Below are 27,956 nucleotides of genomic sequence, written 5' to 3'. Positions count from 1 at the left end.
GCGACCCTAGATTTGGAAGACACTTACTTCCACGTAACCATTCATCCAGCTCACAGGCAATACCTTCGGTTTACAGTAGGCAAGAGCCACTTTCAATTCAAAGTATTGCCTTTTGGTCTCCGATCCGCTCCACGGATCTTTACAAAGGTACTAGCTCCGGTGGCAGCCTTTCTCAGGAGACAGTCTTTAGAGGTCTTTCCATATCTGAACGATTGGCTCTGAAAGCTCCTTCTTTCCAAGAGGCGTCCAGGGCAGTCACGACCTGCAGACAACTGTTCGAGCAACTGGGTCTTCGGCTCAACAGAGAAAAATCAGTTTTACGCCCCTCCAAGACAGCGAAGTTTCTAGGGGCTATCCTGGACACAGAGTGCTGCCTGGCTTTTCCTTCGGAAGAGTGCCAGAATAAGCTTATTTTTTCAGCCCGCCTTCTTCAGACACGGAATTTTCTGTCAGTTTGCAAGTACAAATCGCTTCTCGGATCGATTTCATCCTGCATACCATTGGTTCCACACTGCAGGCTGCGAATGCATCCACTGCAAGAACAGTTGGACAAACAATGGCGTGAAGTCACAGGCTCCTTCGACGACAGGATTGTCATTACTCCGGAGATTAGGAAGGCAAGCAGCTGGTGGTTGCTGAAAGACAATCTTTCCAGAGGTTTACCGTTCCAACTTCCACCATCTCCCATGGTTTTGACGACAGATGCTTCCATGGAAGGATGGGGAGCGGTCCTCCAAGAACTGAAGGTCAGTGGCCATTGGAGCACAGTCCAAGTCAAGTTCCACATCAATCTACTGGAACTTATCGCCATTCGTCTGGCCTTACAAGCCTTCCTTCCACGAATCCGCGACCGTGCAGTGCTGGTTCGTACAGACAACACCACAGCCATGCACTACATAAACAAGCAAGGTGGAACGAGATCTTCCACCCTCTCGAAGGAAGCCCAGACACTTTGGAATTGGGTGATCCACAACAATATCGCCCTTTCAGCGGAACATCTAGCGGGAACACTCAATGTCATGGCGGACGCTTTGAGTCGCCAAAGGACTATCTCCCACGAGTGGGAACTGGACCAGACCATTCTGGAGGAACTATTTGCACGCTGGGGGACCCCATCCATCGATCTGTTTGCAACTCCCCAGAATGCCAAATGCCAGTCCTTCGCAAGCAGGGTTCACCATCGGGAGTCCTTGAGGATTGCCCTTTTGATTGCTTGGTCCGGCGCATTTGCTTACACATTTCCTCCCATTCCGCTGATTCCGAGACTGATCCGCAAGCTCAAGGTAGAGCCATGCAGGATGATTCTGATAGCACCAGCATGGCCCAGACAGTTTTGGTACACGGAACTTCTCCTCCTCTCCCAGGATCAGCCAATTCTCCTACATCCTGTTCCAACACTGTTGACAATGGCTCACGGACAGGTTCTAAATCCGGACTTGAAGTCTCTACGATTGACAGCGTGGCTCCTGAGTTCAGAGAGTTCCAGGGTTTAAATCTCTCAGGAGAATGTAAAGACATTTTGGCCCAGGCCCGAGCGCCTAGTACAAACAAGACCTATCGGGCTAAGTGGAAGAGATTCTGTTTTTGGTGTCGGAAAGAAGGTCTACATCCATATACTTCTGCGCCGCACCAACTCTTACCTTACATCCTTTCTCTGGCGAAATCTGGATTGGCTCCTCCTTCTGAAAAGGTACATCTAGCTGCCATTTCTAGATTCAGACGTTCATCATCAGGTCCTTCCCTGTGGTCGGCAAGGATTATCAAACAATTCCTGAAAGGTTTATTCAGGGTCTTTCCACCAGTCCGGCCTCCACCACCATCCTGGCATCTGAATTTAGTCTTGTCGTATCTTATGAAGGCCCCAATTGAGCCTATTCATAAGGCTGACCTTAAGTTTCTCTCGTGGAAACTAGCTCTTCTCTTGGCCCTGACATCGGCTAGAAGAGTTAGTGAGCTCCAGGCTTTCACAATTGAGGAGCCTTTTCTACAGTTCAAAAATGATGTTCTCATCCTACAGACAAATCCTAAATTTATTCCGAAGGTACCCTCAGAATTTCATCTGAATGAGCCGGTGGTCTTAAAATCTTTCTTTCCGCAGCCTTCCACACCAGCTGAAAGGGCTTTGCACTCTTTGGACATTCACAGATGTCTTAAATTCTACTTGGAGCGCACAAGACAGTTCAGAAAGTCTTCCCAGCTTTTTGTTTCATTCAGCGCTCCTCGAAAGGGGTGTCCAGTTTCTAAACCCTGCATTTCCCGCTGGATTTCCAGTGCTATACATTTTTGCCATCAAGCAGCGGGAAAACCACTTCAACAAGCAGTTCCTGCTCATTCTACGAGATCAATGGCTTCATCTGCGGCTCTATTTGCAGGTGTCCCGATCAAGGACATATGTAGAGCAGCGACATGGAGCAGTGTCCACACCTTCACTCGCCACTACTGCTTGGATTCTTCTGTGAAAGAGGATGCGGCAGTGGGCCAGGCGGTTTTGAGGAACCTTTTCCAATAAGTCGGTGAGCTTTCCTTCTATCCCGCCTTCCTGTTTGCATATTTTGTATTACTTGTTATTATTTTGCTTTATGATGCTAATGTGTATCTGGTTTTTCTTATCAGAATTATGTATGACATTTTCAGGTGCACATATTACAAAATATGCTTTTTCTATTTACTGCTAGTTATTCTGATACAAAGCATGGGAATCTATGAAAGTTCCAATACTGGGGCAAGAAAACAAGTTACTTACCTGTAACTTTGGTTCCCCAGTATTGGTAACTTTCATAGATTCCCATGCGCCCACCCGCCTCCCCTGGGAAAGCTCAGCCTTATTGTCTTATGATGTTGCTGTTCACAACGGCTACGAAAATCTGAGGCTCTGGGTTTCTCTCAGGAAGGTTCTGTGGGGTGAGGCTGCTCTGATTGGCTACTGCAAGAATTTGGTCTCTTTTACAAAAAGAGGTGGATAAGCTACAAAATGAGATGAGGCCTAGGCCTATTTTTTCACTTTGTGCTTATTACTAAGGTATTTTCTATTTACCGAGGCTCCCATTCTGACGACGGGGAATGATACAAAGCACGGGAATCTATGAAAGTTACCAATACTGGGGAACCAAAGTTACAGGTAAGTAACTTGTTTTCTTTTTTTGCAGGGGAGCCAGTGGAGGTCGCAGAGGTGTTGGGTGATGTGGTTATGGATATCGAGGATTAGTCTTGCTGCGGCGTTCTGGACGGTCTGGAGTATGGAGAGGAGTTTTTTGTTGATTCTGGTGTAGACGGCATTGCCGTAGTCCAATCTGCTGGTGAAGAGTTTGTGATTGACTGTTTTCCTGGAGTCGGGGGGATCCACTTGAATGTCTTGCGACGTACGCATGTGGAGGAGACAGTGTTCATCTGGCGATTCATGGTGAGTGATGAGTCCAGTAGGATGCTGAGGTTCCGTGCATGGTCCGTCGGGGTAGGTGGGTTTCCGAGGGCGTGGGGCCACCAGGTGTTTTCTCATGCAGAGGGGAGGAGCCAAGGATGAGGGCTTCTGTTTTCTCTGTGTTGAGTTTCAGGCAGCTGTTACTCATCCAAGTTGTGATGGCTTTCCTCCCTTCTTGGAAGTTGTGCCTGGTGATTTTGGGTTCTTTGGTGAAGGAGAGGATGAACTGGGTGTCATCGGCATAGGGGACAATGTTGAGCTCGTGGTTTCTGATGATGGTTGCGAGGGGGGCCATGTAGAGGTTGAAGAGGGTGGGGCTGAGTGAGCTTCCTGGGGGTTCTCCGCATCTGATCACTGTTGGTTCTGAGATGAAGGGCGGGAGTCTGATTCTCGTTGTTCAGCCTGTGAGGAATAATCGTAACCAGTCTAGGGCCTTTCCTCTGAGGCACGTGTCATTGAGTCTGGTGGCTAGTGTACGGTGGGAGACTGTGTTGAAGACTGCTGATAGGTCCAGGAGGATTGAGGGCTGCTGTTTGGCCTTGGTCAAGGAGGGCGCATGTCATCTGTGGCAGCAAGGAGGGCGGACTCAGTGCTGTGATTGCTGCGAAATCCAGATTGAGAGGTGTCTAGGATGTTGTTGCTTTCAATTAAGTGTGCTAGCTGGGTGTTGACGGCCTTTTCGATGACCTTGGCTGCGAAAGGGAGCACTGAGATGAGCCTGAAGTTCTTGAGTTCTGTCAGATCTGCGGAGGGCTTCTTTAGGAGGGGGTTGACTTCGGTGCACTTCCAGTTGTTGGGGAATGTGGAGGTCTCAGGGGAGCAGTTGATGGTTGGACGTAGCTTGGGTGCGATGGCTGTGGCAGCCCTGTGGAAGATGTGCAGCAGGCAGGGGCCAGAAGGTGCTCTGGAGTGGATAGTCTTCATGGTCTTTAGGGTGTCTTCTGTCATGAGTGGGGTCCAGGTGAAAGGGTCTGTTGGTAGGCGTCACTGAGGGTGGAGGTTGGGGCGGTACAGAGGTCTTGGTCATTGAAGTTGTCGCAGAATGTCTTGATCTTGAGGTGAAAGGAGCTGAGTCTGTTGTAGAGGTCTTGGGAGGGAGAGGCATCAGTTGTTTCGCTAATGGGTTTGCTGTATGATGCCGAAGAGTTCCTTGGAGCTATGGTGGTTGGAGATGATTTTGTCTGGGAGGAATTTTTTCTTTGTGGATTTGATGAGTTGGTGGTGTGCTGTGGTAGCTGTTTTGTAGGCGGAGCATGCTTCTGAAGTTTTGCTGTTTCTCCACGTCTATTCCAGTCGTCAGCAGGAGCGCTGAGATTCTTGGATTGCCATGGTGAACCAGTTAGCTTTCTTTTTGAGTCGCCTCATGGTGTTCTGGATTGGGGGCGAGTGTGTTGGCGCAGTTGGCGATCCATTGGTGGAGGTTCCTTACCACGTTGTTGGCGTCCATCGTCGTTGGGGGTGCAGTGCAGGTGAGAGCAGAGGTGAGGTGTTCTTCTGAGACTTTGTTCCAGGTTTTGCGTCGGAGTCGGCACGAGTGCTTGTGTGCATTGGGTTGCACTGTATTCCTCCAAAAGAAAGCTAAGGACCTACTGTTGCATCAGCATAAGGCTTTTGTCCCCAACTTGGAATTACAAAAACTCATCATGAAATGGGGCATTACCTCCATTTGCGGAACACCCAGGAATCCATAAGACCAAAGTGTTAAATAACTCCACAGTTCTGGTGGTCAGGAATTAGAAAATATGTACATCAGTGTGCAGATTGTGTTCAGGCAATGGTACATCGAAAGAAGCCTGTAGGTATATTACAGCCTTCACCCACCTAACAGTAACCAACATCTGAGATCTCTATTGATATCATTACAAATGTACCATCTTCAGAAGGGATAACAGTCGTATTAGTAGTCCTTGATTAGCTCACAAAGATAGGACACTTTTTCACTTTACTACAGGTTCTCACTGGTCCCACATTAGCGACCATTTTCCTTCAATAAATTGTAAAATTACATGACCTACCCCGTACAATCATTACACATAATGGGTTCCTGTTTCTAGCTAGACTTCGGAAGGTATTACTCAAACAATTAGGGCTTATAAATATTATGTCCATCAGCTATCATCCCCAGATGGCTTGACAGGCAGAGCGCTTGAACCGAACCCTAGAACAATATCTGAAAACCTTCTTGATTCACGATTCAGAGTAGTGGGTAAAGTGGAACACTGTTACTGAGTTTTCATGTAACACAACTTCCACACTTCATTGCATTATTCTGCCTTCTGTTGCTCATCTGGCTTCCCCCACACATATGTACAGGCTTTAAATAAGGATCACCAGTGAAGAGAAAACAGTTCTCTTCCAGTCCTACAGCCCAAACCATCGGCAGAAATAAATATACTGGAATGTTCCTTTTTTGATGGTGTCTGCTTGAGTATTGAAATATATTGTGACATACTTCACCAGATACCCCCGATAACTAAGAGGCTTACTGAATGCTGCATTGTTGAAGAATTTTCATGATGATAAGCTGATCAATAATCATCAGAATAGGTGGTATCCTCAATTCAATCGCAAATATAGATAGTTGAGCTTCTTGCCTTCTGACTATACTTTACTCAGTGCCCCATACCACAGAAAAATATGTTCTACAGTAATAATGTTTGTTGGGGAATTGCAACCTAGGAAGTGACATTTGATGCTGCCCTGAAAGTGTCGGTGTTGAAGCCACATATATTAAAAATGGGTGTTTGCATGAAAGCAATAATCCAGAAAGACAAATATGTTTCTCTTTCATCTGAAACTGATGTTGAACAGGCATGTGTGAGAAAATATAGATTAAAAAAGTGAAGTATGTTGCTACAACCCACCCTGAATACGGATGCACTAACCTTTGTTGGTGGAGTGTATCACTCACAACTTAGACCACCTAACCCTGTGGGCAATTGGCAAATTGCTTTCCGTGGTATCATCCACCTCAGGGGCCTTATTTATGAAGGCCTTGCGCCGCCGGTGCGTCACTTTTAACATGGGAAAAAGTGACGCACCGGTGGCGCAAGGCCTTCATAAATAAGGCCCCAGGGAGTTTGGAATTTGCACAGAAAATCCTGCAAATGTGAAGGGCCTGACTAAGTTTGACAGACCTTTGACCACTACTTTTTAAAACACTCACAACTTTAAATAGCGCATTCAATGCGACTTTGAAACAATAATCCAACAGAAAGACGAGGTCTAACCATTTGCTCGGGAGGTAAATAAACAATTCTTACTTTAGTGTGCGTTTTGTTTCTTTTTTTTAGATGTCAATGAAGTCCCAAAAGCTGATGTAATTGATGTAACTCCTGGTATTAAATGAACCTTCTCAAGACTGTTTAATAATTATTTTAATCAGAATTAAGTTAACTGTACAAATATAGCATATTTCTTACATCACTTTGCTGATGATGATAAAACACAATTTTGAATTTAACGCACTGTCAAGAAGGCCGTCACCTTTTAAATTTCTTTTGCAAGATATTTAGAGGTTTTTTCCTCCACCCGAGTAACAAGATATTTCCAATGTTCTGTACTGCACAAGCACTGCAGATATGCATTGCCTGTGTAAATCTCTTTCATATCGCCCTAGCCATATCTTGCATGCCCGTAGATAAGCACTTTTCAAAAACCAGGATCTGTGAAATGCTTCAACTTTTAGAGGACGTTTTATAGCATAATTTAGGCACAGTCACTAAGTTTACAGTTTGGGGTTCGCTAAACGCCTTTTTTAGGGGTGTGGTGATAGCCTTTCGGTCCAACTTGAAAAGAATGGAAGTCAGCAATTTCAATTAGCATTGAATCTGGCAACAGCAAGGTATCTAACTTCCCCGACGAGAGAGGCCAAGTCCGACCTGGATCACTTAACATCCGGAGAGATAATAAATCATAACTCCGTCCTGCAAAAGAAACACGAAGAGAATCAACATATAGGTAAATAGCTAGCATGGTCAACAAAGCAGAAATCTGATGCTAATTGCAAAAAGCAGATCTACGATTCGCCTTACGCCAAACTGGCATCTCACCCACAAAAGATAGCTGATGTATTTCTTAACCATTACACAAGACTACTCAGATCTACATAATATACCAACTGAGATGGTTAAAGGATGGCTAGAGGGGTTAAAAAATCCCTAAATAACAGCAGAGCAGGGAGATTGCATTGTTTTGCCCAATGACTTTAGCATAAGTCGCTCAGGCTGTGAATGGATCTCCCATGGCAAAACCTGCTGGGACCGATGGGATTTCTTCTGAACACCCCAACTGAATACGTTTTTAGTTGATTTATATAATATTTTTTTTGTTGGTTTATATAATAATATTTTAGAAAGGTGTGAAATTCATGACTCATTCACTCAGTGGTCAGTTTTCTGAAAAAATGTAAACTAGAGGATGAAATGAACTAATATTGTCCTATAAGCTAACTTAACTCTGACCATAACATTTTTATGAAGATCATGGCAAATTGACTCGCACAAGTGGTTCCTAGCGTCATACATAAGGATCAGAATGGTTTTCTTCAAGGGAGGAGTATTGCAATAAATATACACTACCTAAATTAGGTGCTCACTTACTGTACTGTACATAAGGCCAAAGAGGCACTCATAATGTTCGATAGAATCCAGTGGAATATTCTTTTCTCTGTGTTAACTAAATTCACTGCACCCCCGAAGTTTGTACAGGTAGTTAAAAAAATTATACTTTAATGCCAAGGCATCCGTAATAGTTCGTGGAAAGTTGGCCGTCGATTTTTATTAGTCATGGGACCCGCCAGGACTGTCCTTTGTCCCGATTCTATTTTCATTATTTATGAAACCCCTGGCATGTGCCCTCCAACGAGTTTATACTATTCGCGCCCCTATAGTGGAATCAGCAAAGTTGAAACAATGTGCGGACGATATGGCTCTTTATCTGGCGGCGGAACAGGCCAATATCTCACGCACTTTTGCCAAAATAGTGAATACACAGAAATAGGAGGGTATAAGATTAATTACTCAAAATTTTATTTATTTATTTATTTATGTGAAAGGTTTTATATAGCGCTGGCTAGACCCGGAGGTATCAGAGCGCTTTACATGAGTATCAGACCATAGTTGCAGGTTACATTGTTACAAAGGTTACACAGTTATTAGAGCATAGCTACATAGTTACAAGTTCAGTTGCGACAAACAATAAGGTCATATGCGTAAGGGAAAAAGCAGGCAAGGGAAGCGAGGGGGGAGGGGGGTAGGAGCAGGGGAAGTAGACAGGGAGTGAAGGAGGGAAAGAGGAGGGGGAGGGTGAGAGACACAGCATGGAAGAAGAGGGGGAGGGTGACCAGGGCACAAACTAGTAGACGAGTAAAAGCTGCGTCCAAAGTCCAGTAAGCTGTGATCCCAGGGGAAGTGGTATCATTCCCCCAACTCAGATGCGAGAGGCTCCCTTTACACAGTGGACTCTCCCAGAGGGGTCTCTGAGACTCCAATGCCTACCTACTGGATCCTTCCTTAAAAACGGAAGAGGGAGAGCTTTGGCAAGGGGCGCCATACCAAGTCTCAACTGTGAGTGGCTCCCTTAGCGCTGTGGATTCTCTCAGTGGAATCACTGAGACTCCAGAGTATAAGTAGTTGGATCTTTCCCCAACAAGGGGAGAAGGAGTGCTTAGTTAAAGGGCAGAAGGGACAGGGGGCTAGGGGGCGTAGCAGGAAAGGGGAGAGATTAAGGGGGGAGGGGATAGGAGCAGAGGAAGTAGACAAAGAATGAAAGAGGGAAAGCGGTAGGGGATGGTGAGAGAGAGTATGAAAAGAGGGGTCGAGGGTGTTTTACGCGGTTGACTCTCTCAGAGGGGTCTCTAAGACTCCAAGGTCTACCTACTGGATCCTTCCCCAACAAGGGGAGAGGGAGTGCTTTGGTAAGGGGCGCCATACAATGCCTCAGCTGTGTGTGGTTCACTTGACGCTGTGGACTCTCTCAGGGGGTTCACTGAGACTCCAGAGTAAAAATATTATATCTTTCCCTAACAAGGGTAGAAGGAGTGCTTAGTCAAGGGGAGAAAAGGGACAGGGGGCTAGGAGTAGGGTCGGAACTGGCAGGTCAACAGAGGGGGGACAAATGGCAAAATAAAATTGCATTAATTACAGTAAGGAAACACCTACAATACCCGGATAATTTAGCGATCCAGAAAAAGACAGGATCCACGCGAGGCAAGGGTCAGGGAGGACAAAGGGAAGGAGTCAGCGACTAGAAGAGTCCCAACCGGAAGAGATACGGATAGCAGAAAAGGAAAAGAATACGTTGTAGAGTCACTCGGGAGATAAATGCAAACGCAAAAAGCTCAGAATCACAAAGTGGTGATATCAAGTGCAAAGAACTACTACATATTCTAGTGGTTTGAGTTGTAACTATACAAAATAGTACATTTACTCAGGGTTCAAATAACACAACGGTTAGGATAAAAATGATTGTATGTTACTTTTCAACAGAGTGAACAGCGAAAAAAGACATCCAAGAGGGAAGAGAGCAGAAGGGAGGGATGTAGGTTATAGGAGAGACAGGGACCTGGGGGGAGAGATAAGGCCGTCCAGCCGAGGAGCAATGACTGACGGTAGGCAGGATGAGGTCCGACGGACCGAGGGAGAAGACAAGAAACAAAATGGTGGCTCCATTCGCGCTCCGCCATTTAGCGCCATCAGTTCCCAGACACATCACTTGACCGTCACTCTGAAGCATCACCAATTATGCAGTGATAGGGCAAATTAAGCAGTCAGATGTGTGGGCTAGATGCTGAAGAACAAACTGCAAGGAGGCAATCCGTGTCTATAAATCCTCAGCGGGAAGGCAGTTCAGGCAGGCCGCTTCATACAAAAATCCTTAGAGGGTAGTCAGTTCAGGCAGGCTGTTTCAAACAAGGCCATAAAGGAAAGCCCGCACTCCTCTGGGACCCTCCACTAGAGATCTCCCCCTAAGAAGGATGGGGTTAAGTCCGGTATGTTCTATCTATGATGCAGGAGCAGTGAGAGGTCCGCGCCGGGTTGATCCTCTTCGGGTCATGCAGCATCAGCACCAGTGCCAACAGTTTAGGTGTTCAGCCCAATAATTTTTTTTTGGGGGGGGGGGGGGGGGTTGGTTAAATCAGCATTTCACAAGGGGACCGGGTGGGAGGGAGGTTTCAGTCGCAAACCAGCAACGGGTTCTGCTGTGGTTTCAGGTACTTTTAAACCCCTTGATTAGCCGTCCACAGCGCTGGCCCCAGCAATGCAACAGACCCACCTCACAGCTCTCTCCGCAGTTTGGAGCGCGCACTGCACGAATCAGGATTTATGGCAGATATGGGACTCCACAGCTCGCTGTTTGCCAACACCTTGCCTAGCCAAATGTATTTTATATCCATTTTGCTCCGTAAAGTTCTTAGCGTCCAGCTGCACTATGGGTATATCAGATCAGCCACTTTCAATTCAGTGTGGGGAACACGCAGGCAATAGCATTGCGTCTAGTATTCACTGCCACAGGCAACCCTGCCATCTTAGCCCACGACCACCTGGTTTTCCCGTCTCACGTTTATACTTGGCAGCGCCGTCTTGTTACACTCATCCCACAGCCTGGATGTCTCGAAAAATGCTCAAAATGCTGTTGCGCAGGAGGCAGGCATAGCAATCCGTAGAAGGCAGCTCAGTCTTTTAATTGTCGCCGCTGTGAACACCGCAGCTCTTACTGCGGGACCTCGTCGGAGCGTGCCTCCGTCGGTGCAGCCAGTCTCAGATAGCCCGGGTCACCACAGCGGCACGCGCCCTTCTGTCCTGCGTACTCCTCACAGGTATCAATTCAGGCTCATTATTCTTCCATCTCACCAATGAGGTATCTAGGAATTTTCGTTACCTCTAAAGTAGAGGATCTATTTGAACTTAATTTTAAGACTTCATTGTACAAGGTGTGCGAGCTCTTATATCAATGGCAAGATATCAAAATGTATATCCTTCTGCTATTTTATTCCTATTCGAAAATATTATGATTAAGATTCTACAGACCTTTTTTGACACAGTCAACATGGAAATTAGAAATTATTTTGGGCAAGGGGACAAAGGCTAGACTTAAAATTCAAGCCCTACCGTTAGATTCAGAAGAGGGTGGTTTAGCCTTTCCAAATATAAAAGTGTACTACCAGATGTCATTACTAGACTGGCTATCTAAATCCTCCTCAGCAAGTCCACACAAAGCCAGTTTTTACCTGCAGCTTATGATAAAGGAGTCGGAGATAGGGATCTCCACTTTTTAAAAATCACCAGGCTGCCCCAAAAATCTAGATACAAGACTCCCCACATCATTTTAGATTGGTTTCACAAAATAATATCTCTTAGTTTCACCCTCAGTTTAAATTGGCAGACTGTATACCCTTGGGTTTGTGCTTTTCTGCTTGTACTATTACCGGTGGTCACGTTTGGGATTTCACAGGTTGTCAAATTTTTTTCACAATGGTGAATTTGTGCAATGGCAGAGATTGGTGAATCTTAGTGCCTCTCTTTCTTCAGTTTTGCTCAAATCAAGTACTTTTGCTTGGGCTATGTAATAGGAAATTAATTCTTAGCTGATAATTTGGGGAAAACGTATTTTAGTTCCAGAATACAGGGGGTGGAGAATTGGTATAGATTACTTCATCAAAAGAACTTTAAGGCATTGGTTGTGGGCCTTTTGCGGTCATTAGGAGCCTCTACCGTTGGCACTTAGATATCACTCAGTGGATAATTTATAATCAAATTAGTTACAAGGCTGTCAGAGCAGCTAACTTGAGAAGGATGGCATTTTTCAGCAAATGGATGTTATACTATACCCCAGCAAAACTCCATAAAATGTATCCAGAGTTAGAACCAACTTGTTTCGTATGAAAGCAGGCTCTATGTTACGTTTACATGCACTCTTTTGTTAGTTTCTAGAAGTAGATTATTGTGGAAATTAGCCAAAAGCTACAGCTCAATATCGTCCCCGATTCCTATGCTGTTTTGATTGGTATCATGTCGTTCACAGGTGAAATGACCATTGAACAACGTCAGCTAGTTTTTATTTCCCCTTTGGCGGCAAGACAATTGGTATTAGCAAACTGATAATCTGATGTGATTCCCACAGTTTCCCACTTGATCTAGAAGATGCATAGAGTTTGCACCCAATAAGTTTTATATGCAAAAAGAGTGGCCTCTACAGCTAAAGTAAGCAGGATATGGAAACATTGAGAGTCATGTTAATCAACTTTGAATAATGTTGGGGAGAACAGTACCATGGTGGATAAGTGATGTAAGACCTAAAAGTGTTAGATTTATGTTAGGGATACTAATGATGTTATATGTCCTAATTGTTTCTGCATATACTCATGTCGAATGATTGTGATTAAATAAGAAGAATTTGTGGTAGAATAGAAGGGGGAAGGGTAGTTGGAGGAACGTTTTATTATTTCTAATATCGTTTTTTACCTATAAAAGGGGACAAAGGATATAACAATGAATTTATTTGATTTTCTGTTTTTTCTGGTATTGGAACAATGAAATGAGATTTATATGATGTATATGCTGCTACATTGGCGAAAAAAGAAAAAGAAAAAAGTCCATCGTTAGCATTGAACAGATATTGTTTGTTACCTGCAATCTCCTTTTATTACCCTTCTATTGCATGGTTTATTTACATTCCGTAACAGAATGTCTTGGTCTATAACTCATTGCATCAGGAAAATCAAGCCAAGTTCCTGTTTCCAAGGTGACTGTGCCATGAATATAGAAGTATGTGCATAGCCGTGTAGCAATATAATATAATACAGACTTTTTACCAATATACCATGTTGTAAAATGAAGGTTTGTTCCGAGCAACCCTAATTAGAGGTGTTAATGAAAGTTTCGTAGCTAAGTGAGAACATTGTAACATGTCACGCCACCAAGTTGCACTCCATAGAGGAATGGTAAAATGTAGTCAGACTATTCTGCACTGTGAAATTTGCTAGAGGAGTGACACTTTAGACACAGACACTAGAGGTGTGTACCAGTGTAGGAACACCGGCGTTGTTGAGTTACCTCACCCACAGTAAGCGGGTGCACAGGTGCGAAGTAGTGTTGGGTTTCGTCACGCAGGTCGATGGTGCTTGGAGCTGAAGATGCTGCAGGCGGCTCGATGTGAAGAGTTCCGGTGGATCCAAGGGTGGATTTGAAGTGGTAAAGACCTGAAAGCCGAGGGGACAATGTTTAAAGTCACTAGCCAGTGACTACCGTGGAACCAGATTGGAACCAGGCGATGTCGGGTGCAAACAGGCGATGAGGTGTAGCTTCTCTCTGCAGCCACGTGGACACGAAGAGGTCGAGGACGTCCAGGCGTCGGTCACGAGCTGTCCCACAAAAGCTCTAGCTGATGGCGGTGTCGGCAACTTGATCGGAGCAAACAGGCCTTGGCTAATGCAAGCCACGCAGGAATCGAAAAAGGCTTATCACTCGGACCAGCAAGGTCAGAGCGGGTGCTCCCTTTTACAGGAGCGAGGGCAAGTCTGGAGCAACCAGACCCGCAGTGTAGATTGTAGGTTTCGTCGCCAAGATGGCCGCTGACCACGAGGCAAGTGGCCGGTATGGCGCGTCGAGTGGCACGATGCAAAAGTTCCCCACGCAGATCGTGGAGATGCTGGGGGGCTGATCTTCGATGCAAGGGCTGCTCGGTTGTAGGGGTTCTCAATCCCCAAAGCACAGTGTCGAGGGTGCCTCGGGTGCTGCGCAGTCAGCTTTTCAGGGGTCTTCCGAGATGTCCGGTCCCACGTCTCTCGGTGCCTCCACGGGTCCCTTCTTTGCAAGGACTGTGGATCGGGCGGTGAGAAGTCTGGGAGTCTGGGTCTCGTCAAGCTCTGGGCTCGGGCTCCGTCGGGGAGGCGGCGGCAAAGCAGACGTCGAGTTGCTGGTTGGTGCCTGTGTTCACAGGGTGGCCACTCCTAGGCCACAAGGGAGATGCTCTTCAGTCTTCTGTGCAGCAGAATGTCGAAGTCCAGTCGTCTTCTTAGTTTCAAGTTGATTCAGGATGATCTGAGGTGCTATGGCACTGCTCCCACTCTTATTCCCAATCTGAGGGGTGGATCACCTGCTAGGTCCCTCCTCTGGGTGGGACCAGGAAGGGGGGCGGTTACACCCCCTTTCCTTTGTCCAGCTCCTCGCCAGGCCTGGGTCTGGAAAGTCCCAGGACCGGTTTGGACTGGTTTATGCACGGGGACACCTTGTGTGCCCCGGGCATGTCTGATTCTATTCAGCCCTGTCCTACCCAATACACAAAATCCTGTCTGGGGTGGTGCTCGCACCTCCCAAGGCAGAAAACCCTTTGTCCAAGCCTCCCTCGCTGGAAGGACTCCCAGCAGCAGAAGGTCAGACTTGTGTCTGTGGTGGCAGCATCCATTTTGTGATGCTGAGGCTCTGGTTAACTTTAACCGGGGTTAAGGCTATGTACATGTCGTATCCCTCTAGAAGGGTTGAATGCTATCCCCGTCGACAGAACTGTCGAGGGGATAGTATTCCAAATCGTATGACACCTTACTCGACATGTTTTGATAAAGCCAAACCAAAGTTAGCATATAACCGCGAGGATTATAATGCACTTAAGAGTATATGGTATGGCAATATCCCGGAACAGCTAAGGGAGTTGTTCCCGACAGCTGCAGACAGGCTCAGCTCATGCTAGAGCACAATTTCACATGAAACCACGCACTCTGCCCCCAGGATTGCAGGGGCCTTCCATAGGAATGGCTTATAGGTTAACATGTGTCCAGTTAAGGTTAGATATAGGGATACTATATCTAAGTAAGAGGTGATTACACCAACTTACCCCAGCTGAGTGATCAGCCAGTTGTGTCAAAATATGGAGGCCAGGCCAGGGGTGGCACAATACATGCTGCAGCCCCTGGTAGGCCTTGGCTGCACCTATGCCCTGGGTACCTATGGTACACTGTTACAGGGGCCTATAAGGTGAACCAGTTCCAATTGTGTATGCACCTAAGGTACATGGAGTCCATTTTAAGGAGAGAGCAATCAGCCTGGGGCCCTGAATAGCAGGATCCCAGGCCAACTATGTCAAAAACCAGCTAAACACCAGGCAAACAGTTTGGGGGTAACAATAGTCAGATATCCACCTTCCTACATCCTGCCTAAGGGGCTCATTATGACAGTCGGCGGACATCAGTCCGCCCGCCATCATAACGGTGCTGGGACTGCCTGCCAGATGTATGGCGGTCCCATCAGTCCGATTAGGATGCGCCCGCCAGTATGGTGGGCGCATCCTGGCCTTTTAACATTCCGGATGGTGCTGCTGGCTGCAGCACCGTTCGCAATGTCAAAAGGCCCCAATGTGCATTTCCATGCAGAACGTGGCAGGAACCACGCGGTGCCTGCCACCTTGTGCATGGAAATGTAGGGGGACCATGGGTACCCCCAGTGCACCCACACCCTCCCCCCACACTGAGGGGGCCGCAACGGCCCCCAAACCCAATCCACGCCAGCCTTTCCATAGCGGCAGCGCCCCCATGGAAAGGCATCTCTCAGGACACATCATAATATGGCGGACGGTGCCTGCCAGGCAGGGCCACAATATTAGTGGCCCTTTTCCATCTGCCAGGCAATCGGTGCGATTACCACAGGCAAAAAAGTGGTGGACGGACTTTGCGTCTGCCGCGATACCCACCGCCAACCTAATTTGGTGGTGGGTAAAATGCTCAGTGATGGCGGAAGGACTGCCACCGCCGGCCTGGCAATGGCGGTCCTTCCACCATCATAATGAGCCCCTAAATTCCATGGGACTGTTATACCACTCCCCTGCATGGCCTATGAAGAGGAAGAAGATGTTGTTCACAGTAATATGGTTCTTTGTGGGTGTGAAGATACACACAGAGCATCCAACTAAGTCCCTTTACCTGGGCTCCCAAGAGCATCATATGCAGTGTGCCCCAAGGATCATCCCTCAGCCCCACCCTGTTCAACATCTACATGACCCCCCTCACAGACATCGTCAGATCCCACAGACTCAACATTATCTCATACACTGAGACATCCAGCTCATCCTATTCTCACAGAGGATCCCTCTAATGCCAGAACCAATTTCTGTTGCTCTACAATTAAGGTTTCAGTAGAGTGGATCCTCCACGATAAATCAGTGGGGCTCACACTCTGTCAAACTCATGGCTGTGCAACTGGTTTAAAGGTTGTGCAAAGTGCCAGTTGTCTGGTAGTGGAGCCTCAGCTGGCTCTACCATAAGGAAACTAGTGAATGATGGCCCAATTACCACAATGCCATTGGTCAGCGAATGTTGAAAGGTTCACCCTATTTAGGGCGGTCCTTCTGATATTTTCTGTTCAGGAGCTCTAGAAAATTAGGCCAGTTGGATTTAAAAATGTTCATATTGTGCGTAGACACGCGGCTACCAAAGCAGTCTGAAACATTTAGGTAAGGCTGAATAGTAGGTTGGTGACTCCTGGATAGTAGCTGTCGACCAAACTAAAACCCACAATGGTTGATGGAATACTGCTGTTGTGATCACGTAAAAACACAACTCTGCTAGATTCTGAAAATGAGGTTCATATTGTTCATGTTATGTAGTTTTGCAAATTACTGGTGCACAAGCCCTTAAAGTATTTTATGCACCAGTAATAATGGTCACCACAAAGTTATGGTGGCCTAGGTTTGTGGAGTTGCAAATTCTGCTTTTATTCATTATTACTTTTGGAAATATTTTCTATGCCATTATTAACATACATATTGATTTCTCTAGGTTGCTTCAGTAAAGATCAGGTGTACCTGAATGGCATACTTCAAATTCTGCGGCACAGAGAAACCATCGACTTTAATTTGTTGACAGCTCTCGGAAAGGTGAGTTAAGTTGATATATTAGCCCTGTAATGGAATTTGTGACCGGAATGCTTCATTTTTTGTAAACTACTTCTACTGCTACTTCAGTTCCATTACAAAATGTTAATTCCCCAAACAAACATCCCTCACTAAAATGGTGGACACATTTCTTGAAGATGACTAACAAATAAATTATTTTGATGCTTATAATCAATATATTTGTTACTGCTTGATTGCAAAAGCTCATCAGGCTTAGATTTCAAACAAGGAAGTCTCTATTACTGTCATCAAAGAGAACTCTATGACTTGTGCGGGCAGGGGCCGCTCCTCCGATTGAGCGGACAAGCATCGCCTCACATGGAAAAACCCCAGGCCAGAGCGGAAAAATGAAATTGTAATAAAGATTATTTATTACCATTTTATTTTTCAGCAGCCAACCCGTCCTGTACTGAGTGACAGGACGGGGCGGGCCAGTGCGGCCAACTGGCAGCAGGGAGCTATGTGCTTTAAATTGCACATGTCTCTTTGGTCGGCTATCTTGCGACAGCCAGCTAGACATGCGCATTTTAAACTTCTCTAACCCAGCTGACTTAGACAGCTGGATTAGAGAAAGTGAGGGCCTCCAGAGCTCAGAAGAGCGCTGAGTGTGGTAGCTCCAACCAATCCTCGTGAGAGCACCACCAGGACTGGTATGGGGAGTTGGCTGGAACCGATAAAAGAGAGACGACCGGTGGAGGAGGACGACGTTGTGTCACATCTCAAGGTAAGTGTGTTTTCTTTTTTTTTTTTGCGTCTCCCCTACCCCACCACCCTTGGTACCTGGAAATGGGCACTGAATCAGGATTCCAACTCTGTTACTAATTGTACACTCTGAGGGTTTTTACAGAACAGTTTTGGCAAGTAAACTTTGGGGCAAATTGTGATGACACACTGTGTGGCGCATAAGCTTGTGCACCTAGGAGCAGGGGAAGACCTAGAGCCTTCTACCCCAGTTCGAGGACTTGTTTCACCTTCGTGTCCAAACATGAGCATTCATTTTGAACACAATATTGGTATTAAAAATAAAATGAAATAAAATAGAGCTATCCATAAACAGCATATTGGGAGTGTATATACACCAGTAAAGCCATAGTTAAGAAAGAACAAAATGTATTTCATTCCATAGGATAGAATCAATACTCTTTCTACATACATTATACTGTTGTTTCTTGTTTAATCCTAATAATTTTATGTTACTCCCCCCAAAAATCACTGATAAAAGTACAAGATGAATGTCCTCTGTTAACAATAGTAGTGTAATATCCTGTAGTTCATCTGTTTCGTGTCGGGAGGTGTAAAATATATTTATTAAATGAACGAGTAGCCCATAAGAATTGTCTTAGTTAAACAAATATCATTTTGGACTGTTCTGTATAGAGTAGTACAGTATTGCATTCCCTTCTTACTAGTCTCATTTAGTAATCCCATTTAGTGTGCAAATGTCTGCATGCACCCAAAACAGGATTATACATTGGGTGCAGCAGTTTGCTCCTCATGGAACTGTTTGCTTCTAAAACCTACAGCAAAGCTCCACCATGTGAAACAGGACCTACAGACACTCATAAGAGTTGGACTACTAGGCACTAGATTCATCCTTAGCTGTGTCAGTATACCTGAGGATTCAGTGGCCTCAGTCCTCCATGGACATTGAGGGAAATTGGGTTACTGGTTGTTGGGGGTGGGTGGTTTGCTTGTGTTGTACCCTGACAAAAAATGAGGCAAACTGAAGCTTAATTTCTTGTCAGGGTACAACACAAGCAAACCAAAAATTAATCTGTGCCTCAATCTCTGGTAGCTTGGCACAAAGGCAGTAAGGCTTAACTTAGAGGCAATGTCTAAAGTACTTACACAGCACACAAACATTAATAAAGTAAAAACACAACACAAGAAAATTTCCACACCAATTTAGAAAAATAGAGTAAAGAGTATTACATTATTTGAGAGTAAAATGACAAAAAGACAATTAGTAGAACCGGAGATATACAATTAAAACATTAAAGTGAAAACAGTGCTTAACGTGTATTTGTAAAACACACGTTTGCCCACGGGCATCTTCGCACTAAATACAGATGTTTATTGTTACCCAACTCAATGGTGCTCATTTAGCTACCTAAGAAGGATAAAAAGCTGAGGGGACCCGCTGGGATTTGAAGCTGTGACCATAAGGTCGAACACAGGCCCGAACACAGTGGATGCATTAGTCCGCTAAGCCACCAGACCCATTCTTAGAAACACGAAACGCCAACTGTGGCTATCTAGCCATGCTGGACCAGGCCAAATTCACAAGTTCAGCTCAACAGCAATGGAACACGGCCGGATACCGGATTTAGGTTAGGGTCGATGAACAAAGCATCTTAATTTTGGGTTGCGCACCATGGTGATGTCCTGCGGTGAGGATGCTGCGCTCATTGGCGGCTGCGAGGTCCTGCTTCCAGAATGCATCATGCAGTGGCAGATCCAAGGAGCTGTGGAACTGCGATGCAAGGTCCTGCTTCAATGATGTGTTGTGTAGCAGTGATTCCGAGGAGGTCCTGTGTGGGGGATGTGTCTCCCTGCTGTGGTTCCAATGCGAGGTGATGCACAGTGCTGCATCAACTCTGCCCAAAAGACTGTAGTTGGGCTGGCAGAGCACCTTCAGGCACACTTCCAAGGGTCCAGGACTGGGGTGGCACCATTTGGGGACAAGACTTGCAGCAGGCAGGTGCTGGGGTCAAGGTGGTCGGAGCCTTTTGTATCCCTGAGGCTCTGATCAGGAGGCCAGCCAACTAGCCCATGGAGTCACTCCTGTGGTCCAGGGTTCAAGACTTTGGTCCAGTCCTTCTCACTCAGGAAGCAGGGCAGATGAGTAGCAGTAGTTCTTACAGAGCAGAAAGAGGGTACATTACATTCTTTAGACACTAAACTCAACATTTACACCTACTCCCAATTGAGAGCTATCTCATATTAAATGTAGCAAGGTAACTCAATGTTTTCCTATGGAAGAGACAGGCCTTGCAGTAGTGAAAAACAAATTTAAGAGTTTGTCACTACCAGTACATGTAGAAGTTAAAAGTACATGTCTCAACATTTTTTAAATAAACTGCACCCAGCTCCTTGGCTGTTTAAGGCCTACTGTAGGGGTGGGGTATGTATTAAAAATGAAAGTTTAGGCCTGGCAAAAGGTTCATTTGCTAGGTCGAAATGGCAGTTTATAACTGCACACACAGGATGCAGTGGTAGACCTGAGGCAGGTTTAAAGGGCTACTTAGGTAGATAGCACAATCAGTGCTGAAAGCCCACTAGTAGTGATAGAGCGCGCAGGTCACCCGACTAACTTTGTTACCGGATAATGCACACTTGGGCCCATAAAAATAATATTTTCACTATACTGTAATCAGGTAACCTACACACTATTGTCAGTAATCCAGTTCACTTCTGTTTGTTTCCGTCTACCTGACTTACCAATCCTTGAAACAGGTACCTATGATCACAATGGATCAGGGAGCTAGCTGTGGGAGTAAGTAGACAACACAAAATACCATGTATCATTGAAATAATGGCTTGTACTCTTTATAATGACCACAAACTCAAGAAGTTTTAAGCACCTTTATCTAATCATCTTCATTATCATATGCCATGAGCCACAAATTTACACAGATCAAACTGTCTATAACTAGAATTAGAAATATCGTATAGCTATGAATGAGAGTAAGAATCATTTAGAAATCGGAAATAAATGGAAGGGAAAATAAGGAACTCGCTATTTTAGCTTATCATGATTTCACAACTTCACTAAAGGCGGGTAAAGAAAGGGAACATACTAATCAAAGTAGACTTTCGAAACTCACTAACGGTTCAGAGAAAACGAAACTTATGCAATTTGATTTATATAGATGTACTTATTCTCTATAGGGAGGGTAAGAATGGAACAAACTATAATAGATGAACGATTCTGCATTTAACTAAAGGTAGGTAGAAAATGGAACATGCTAATAGACAATAATGCATAAGGATCTAAAAAATAGGAAAAGCAAGGGGAAAAAGGACGTATGCAATTCTGCTTTATTCAAGATGATAGGAAGGAGATTTGGAAAGACAAAACCCACATAGACTTATAATTACCTAGGACAGATCGAAGACTAACCCTGGCCACGGGTCAGTTGGAAAGGCAGGAAAGGACCCTCAAGGACTTAGGTTGCCAGTAGGCGAGCAGGTACAGCTCATGGACAGTCAGGACAGGATAACCCCAGGATTTGGAACAGGACCGGGTTCATCAAAGGGTACGACCAACACCTGCAGCTTCGGTTGCAACGCCTGCGCTACTCCCTCTCTGCAAGGAATCTGCCAATAACCCCGATTGGGTTCTCGAATCTCCCAGCACAGTGCTTCGCAGGCACTTCAGGTTTCCCAAACCCCGACTGAGTCTGTGGAAATTACGGACAGAGTGCTCCGCAGCTCTCTGTATCAATCACCTATAGAGTTCGTTGGGTCAGTGACAGGTCAGCTATTCGGACAAGTTGGACAATTTCTCTAGCTAAACCTAGGCTAGTTATACTGTTTTTCGGGTCAGTGTACCACCCACCAATGTTGCAAGTGAAAGGTTCCCTAAATTCTGATTGGTCAAAGGAGGTGGTTAAGTCATCACATCACCTAAATTTTAGACTTTCTCAGGCTTAATATTCATTTTCGAACCCACCCCCTAAATTCTAACTTCCCATGGCATATGTTTAACAGAGAACAATGGGGTACACAGCAGTTAAATACAATTGTTTCAGAATTAGGTACAAGTCAGCGTCTAGGTTGGAGTTCAGGTTCCCAGGAGCATCTTGGCTTCGGCTGCCAGCTGGCTGGGTTCCACTGCTGCATGGCTTTCTCTTCCCCCATCACGTGACTGGGACCATATGAGCTTCAAATATGGAGTAGTAAGCGTCTCCCAGGCCCAAAGAATACGAATCATGGAAAGCAAGCGAAAACAATTTAGAAACACAAAATAAAAGTTACACTGTATACCATGAGATGGCTATACTACACCCCTTACTTTATAATAACTATAGCATTAGGAGTTAAGCAGAATAAACAGCTTTGCGAAAGCGGCAATGCAAGCACGGAGCATGTGAGAAAACAAAAGCGGCCATGTCAGCTGTATTGCGCATGAGCAACAAATTCCCACCAGAACTGCGAGTGCGTCACATCACATGGGTATGACAGACGCATGTGCAGTCTAAATTCCCGCAAAGCAGCGGCCATTTTAAGGGCGAGCGTATTACGTTTTAGAAAACACATAGGCAAGCGTCTCTGGGACACCCCGTGTAGTGTAAAATGTGCAATATTAGTAAGACAAAACAGGTTGAATTAGTCTATTAAAGTTATTTGAGGTTCTTGATACAAGCAAGTTGCTTAACGTGCGAATACTTGCTCCATCAGTAGCAATTAATTTACAAGACCTGGGCACATGTGGGACCACTGCACTAGGAACTTACAAGTAAATTAACTGTTCTAATTGACTATAAGCCAATTTTACCATTTAAAGGAAACAGCACAAGCACTTTAGCACTGGTTAGCGGTGGTAGACTGCACAGAATCCTGGAAGCCAACAAAAGCGGATTGAGAAAACAGAAGGGTGAAGGCAAAAGGTTTGGGGATGACCTTGCAGACAAGGCCAACTTCAACAGCCTTCAACCTTGGATGGCCAAGCATTCTGTTTGTCTCCCCTTTTGATGTAAGTGGATGCTAAATGCTGCAGCACTGTATGTATTAGAGTTAGCCAATTCCCCGTGTTGGTTCCCTGAAAAGTGAACAAGAGGTTGTGTCCATCGACCCACAGGCCTACAGTTCAGGTCCCACAAGATGGTTCTCAGTTCCTCTTAGAGTGAGGGATTCCACAGAGTCTCGGGAGCAAGGGTAGAATATGGATCTTGGTGACAGTCACCCCAGAGTGATATCCTGCCTACTATCCAATGTCCCTGGTGGTATGTGAATTCATTAGGGCAGCTAAATGTGCTTTTATCCCTAAATGACTGTTATGAGATACTCAGCAGTTGTACAGAAGTTCTTAATCGGCTTTGCCCTCCACACATTCATCTCTGCATTTGTTCTCTCATGCGACAACATCTACAACGAGGCCCTTTCACATAAACATTTATGAGGCAAGTAAGAAATATGCCAACAGTACTGTGTTATGTACTCCCACATGCCTTTGTGAATAAGCCCCAAAACATCCAACTCCCTACTCGTAAAGTGCAAAAAGGGTAATGTCTTTTCCGGTTGTAGTAATTGTATATTAATAGTCCCTGAATATTCCCATTGTATTCCTGTTTTGGATGTTTAAGCTCCAAATCGCAAAGGGATGAAAGAGTAGGTAAAAAAGCATTGTAGAACTACTACATTACACATTCATTATTGCCTTTCTAGTTCACCCCCTGTGCCTGTTGTTTATTAGGAGGGTGCGTATTCATATGCAGCTCCTAGATTGGTAAAACTCGTAGGCCTGTTTGCGAATCAGCACATGTGCGACAATACCAGTAGTATGGAATGTCTATTTGGTATCTCCAAACATGTATCTGCCTATTGTGAACTAAATCCCAAAGCATGGGGAGTAACTATGCAGACTTGGCTTTACAGGCAGAATTCTGCACGATATTCAAAAGAACAGCCTCCCACGTTTACCCTCATTCATAGCTCGAAAGAACAAGGACCACAAGTGAGTTGAAGTATTTGCTGTAATTATTGTCGGAATAGGACATTTTTCACAATCGACTCATGTGAGAGGGCCATAAAATTGGAAACTAAAATGTATGTCTAGGGCCTTTATGAAGTAAATTGCACGGATGTTGAAGAGTTTGCAGAAGAATAGTAGTTGTGAACCTCATTAGTATGCTATGCTTCATATTCATAAGAATTGGATCCACACAGGCCTCAATACTAATCTTTTCAGACCACAAGGCATAGTCATTATGGACAAAGCATCTTCATCTCACACTTGTTTGGTTGAATCAAATTGAAATAGAGTTATTAATCACTTGTATACTGTCATGTGGAATTCGGTTGGGCCCCTTGTATTCCCTATTACTGGCAGCGCCATACCTAATTGCCCTAATCTTGCAATATTGCTTTCCAACTAGGTTTCTGCTATACAAACAGAAATAAATATTTGCATCTGAATTGTAAACAAAACCTCCACAAGATTCTGTCCCCATAAGCCATTTTTTCATTCTGGGGTGTTCCTGGAAAAGAACAGCTCTCCAGAGAGCGCACTGCCGACTGACCCACCTGTTTTCTAGAGTTATAACCCATTTTAAACACCTCTCTAATACATAAATACGTATTTTAAATGGCGCAGAGTTTGATCACTGGAGCTGATCTACAAGCCAATAATTGTCGGCATCTAACGATCTTAGATTCGGATTCCTCATGATTCACCTTTCATTCCCCTTTAGCAAGCCTCCTCACAAATATTTACATTTCCCACAATTTAACGGTTATGATCTGCCTCTTGTGACTGTGAAGAAAACTCACTATCAAACTTTCAGTATTCTTAAAAACGTCTTCGCAGTTTTCTAAACTCTTCATCTTTGAAGAGTCAGTTATTTACTTTCCATGGCTAAAATACCATTACTGCTTATGTATTCTTGGCTGCAACATAACCTGAAATATTCCACATCTCCTACATCAAGGCATTGGTTTACCTTGATGTAGGAAAGTGAATTATTATGTGTGTGGTTGTGAGATCTCACCGTGTAATAATGTCACAGTCTCTATCAGGTCCAGTTAGGTTTTTTTAAATTCTTATCTCAGTCATGGGAAGCTGTTGCAGAATAGTCAGACTTAGTCAAAGGAACAAGTGTAAAACATTTCAAAGTACAAAAACAGTCAATAAGTAAGAAACACAACACAATAAAATTCCAGCACCAATTTATAAAATGAGTACTTTTTTAAATCTTTAAATGAACTGCGAAAATGAGAAAACTATCAAGGGAAACCAGAGATATGAATTTATGAAGGTAAGTAAATCACTGTAGTTCACTGTCAAGAAATTCAATAAATCATTGAAAGTCGTTTAGCATTTGTTAGCCAACTGGCTAGTACTGCTAAGTCTTTCTACTTGGACGGGACTTTAATAGGTTGGGAGCCAGTCATAGGGGCCACTGAGGTTCAGGGAGACAGTTACCTGTCAGGCCAGCAGTTTCAGGGTATTTTCTGAAGTTTTATCCTGTACCCCGGTCCAGCCAAGAAGTGAACCTGATGCTGGGATACAGGATGCTGGGGTTGCTGAAGAAATGCAGCGAGTATTCCTGGGGCCACTATTGTATCCATGAGTATCCATGAGTGTCAGATGTCATCTCCGGCCTCAGTACTCAATCTTCCACGAAAGCAGCAGCGGAGTCTAGTGCACGTCTAGTCCCCACTGGTCAACTGGACTCCCCGTTACAGCAGGTTCAGCGTTTGCATACAGGTAAACTAATATTTTGTTTCTGAGGAACAGGGTCCACTTCAGTTTTGATCTGGTCCCGCAGACATGGGGATACTTTTGGAGGGTCAGGACATGGTCTCCCAGTAGGCTCTTGGGGATCCAGCAGTGGCCAGGCAGTCCTTCCTAGGCAGCTGGGCTTTCAGAAGTGCAGGGTTGTTTAGCTTTTGGTGGTCCTGAAGCTAGCCAATTAGCCTTTGGTGTCACTTCTTCCATCCTGGCACAAGTGGAGCTCTTTTCCACAAGTGGGCCCAGCAGGCATCGTTTCTGGTGCAGCCTCTCTTTGATGGGTTCAGGGATCAGCAGGCCAGTCTTTCTTCTGTCTTCTGTCCAGTCCAGTAGTGATCTGAGAATTGTGGGTCTGGGGTGCTACAATCATGGCATCTTAATAAATAGTTCCCATGAGGCATCCCGTCTCACCTTATTTCACTTTCCGAGGGTGTGCCCACCAACCATCCCTTGGATACCCTCTGGACCCTTCCCGTGTGAGAAGGCCTGGGAACACCTCTAACAAGGCACTCATACAAAACTGATTCTGCATGGGGTTCCCCCTCTGGAAGAGATGCCAGCCTGTCTGGCTACACAGAGAAGCGGGCTGGCGAAGGTGTGATCACCATTTGCTTCACTCAGGCAATAGCCTCTTTGAAGATGGCCATCTGTGGCCGCTGCACTATAGTCATCTTGCTGGAATTATCTTTGTTCCCTGTTCCTGGTAGTGCTTCACACTACCTGGCAGGGGGCGGTATGATGTCTTGGGTGACAACTACCACAGAGAGTCTGGAAAACTTCCCGGAGATTTCAGGACCAAAGTGGTGACTTTTTAAAGTCACCTTTCTATCAAAATGTACCTTGAATCTGTTCTCAACAATGAGTTGGGTGTAACGATTAATTTGATACCTTGAAATAATATCTTTGGTGGTCCCAATGGAAGTTAGCACTTAGCACGGTGGCTAGTGAAACTCCGTGTTAGCTGAGACCACTGGCCTTGCTAAAGTGAAAACGGCAATTTCAAATTTTCACTGTCATGGAATATCAAACTCAAAAGTAACATTCCTTTCTTTTTAATACAAAGCACCCTGCCTAGTGGGCTACCAAGGCTTTCCCTAGGTGTGACTTATTAACATTAAAAAAGATTTTATTTTGCCATGTCGAATTGGCAGTTTTAAAGCCACTCACCTAAGCTGCAATGCCAGGCCTAGAGTTGCATTTCCCCAATGCCACTGCAGTGCTCTCACCGTTATAGGTAAGCTAAATTAGCCAGTCAGGTATTAGTATATTGTAAAAGGACTTTCATAGTCACATCAAATGCAAGGGAGCCTTAGCAGAAGGGCCCAGTGCAGTACAGAGTTGAAAACCAGCAGCATCAGTCCACGAACTTGGGGTGGTGATCATACAAACAGAGGTCCTTTCCTATAGATGACAATCATTATCGAACACTACTCCAGAAATGCATGTATATTACTCAGGGCTAGACAGTCTCCATTTCCCAAATCCTTCAACACATATGCATTTTTGTGAATCCAGTGGATAACATTTCAGTAATTGCACTTGTCCTCTTTGCTACTAACCACTGTGTAGCTTCTAAGAACATTTCTAGGCCTTACATGCTTTCTATTATGCTGTATCTGATAAACATATGGGAGCAGTATGGCATACATACAACCTTCAAACTCCTGAACCTGGCATCAGAATATATTTATCTGGCAATACTCTGAATGAGATATCTGACCAAATAAGTGGGCCGAGATCACCAAGCCTCCTTGAGGATGTCAAACTTACTAGGTAGAAGATCAGGTATGTCAAAAGATCAATGAATAATTCAAGTGACATAAAATGAGCTTCTTTTAGTCTTTCCAGCACTAATTAATGATCCCACTGTGTCATGACCTGACATAGGGCTGACAAAATCCACCCACCTAACTCCCACCACATGCAACATTCAATTACCAATTAGAGGAAAAAGCAGCTGCAATACCAGGTTGTAAAGAAAAAAAGCAGACAACTCTAGCGCAAATTATATATCTGTGGCACTTAGTCAACAATACGTCATCAATCCGTATTGGACAAAACATATTATTTTAATGTCGCCACTATTATAATTTTTTTATGTCAGAGATACCTATTCCTGAGCCCCATATAAGTTGAGTGTATACACAGATCATCATCACAATGATTGTACATTTCTTTCATTTGGCATTAATTATTTTT

At 44.8% G+C, this 27,956-nt stretch overlaps 1 protein-coding gene across 1 annotated transcript in view; it reads left to right on the top strand.

Annotated features, from left to right (window-relative positions):
• MATCAP2 (microtubule associated tyrosine carboxypeptidase 2) overlaps positions 1-27,956 on the top strand; it is a 358,052-nt gene that overhangs the window by 310,643 nt on the left and 19,453 nt on the right. The window contains exon 6 of the mRNA XM_086964828.1: positions 17,187-17,284. Coding sequence (XP_086820954.1) covers positions 17,187-17,284 — 98 coding nt within the window. The remainder of the gene's footprint in view (positions 1-17,186; positions 17,285-27,956) is intronic.

The sequence above is a fragment of the Lissotriton vulgaris genome, chromosome 4_1 (assembly GCF_964263255.1).
Source record: "Lissotriton vulgaris chromosome 4_1, aLisVul1.2, whole genome shotgun sequence".
In the NCBI taxonomy this organism is placed as follows: domain Eukaryota; kingdom Metazoa; phylum Chordata; class Amphibia; order Caudata; family Salamandridae; genus Lissotriton; species Lissotriton vulgaris.
Note: the sequence above shows the minus strand (reverse complement) of the source record. Positions and strands in the feature narration are given on the sequence as shown.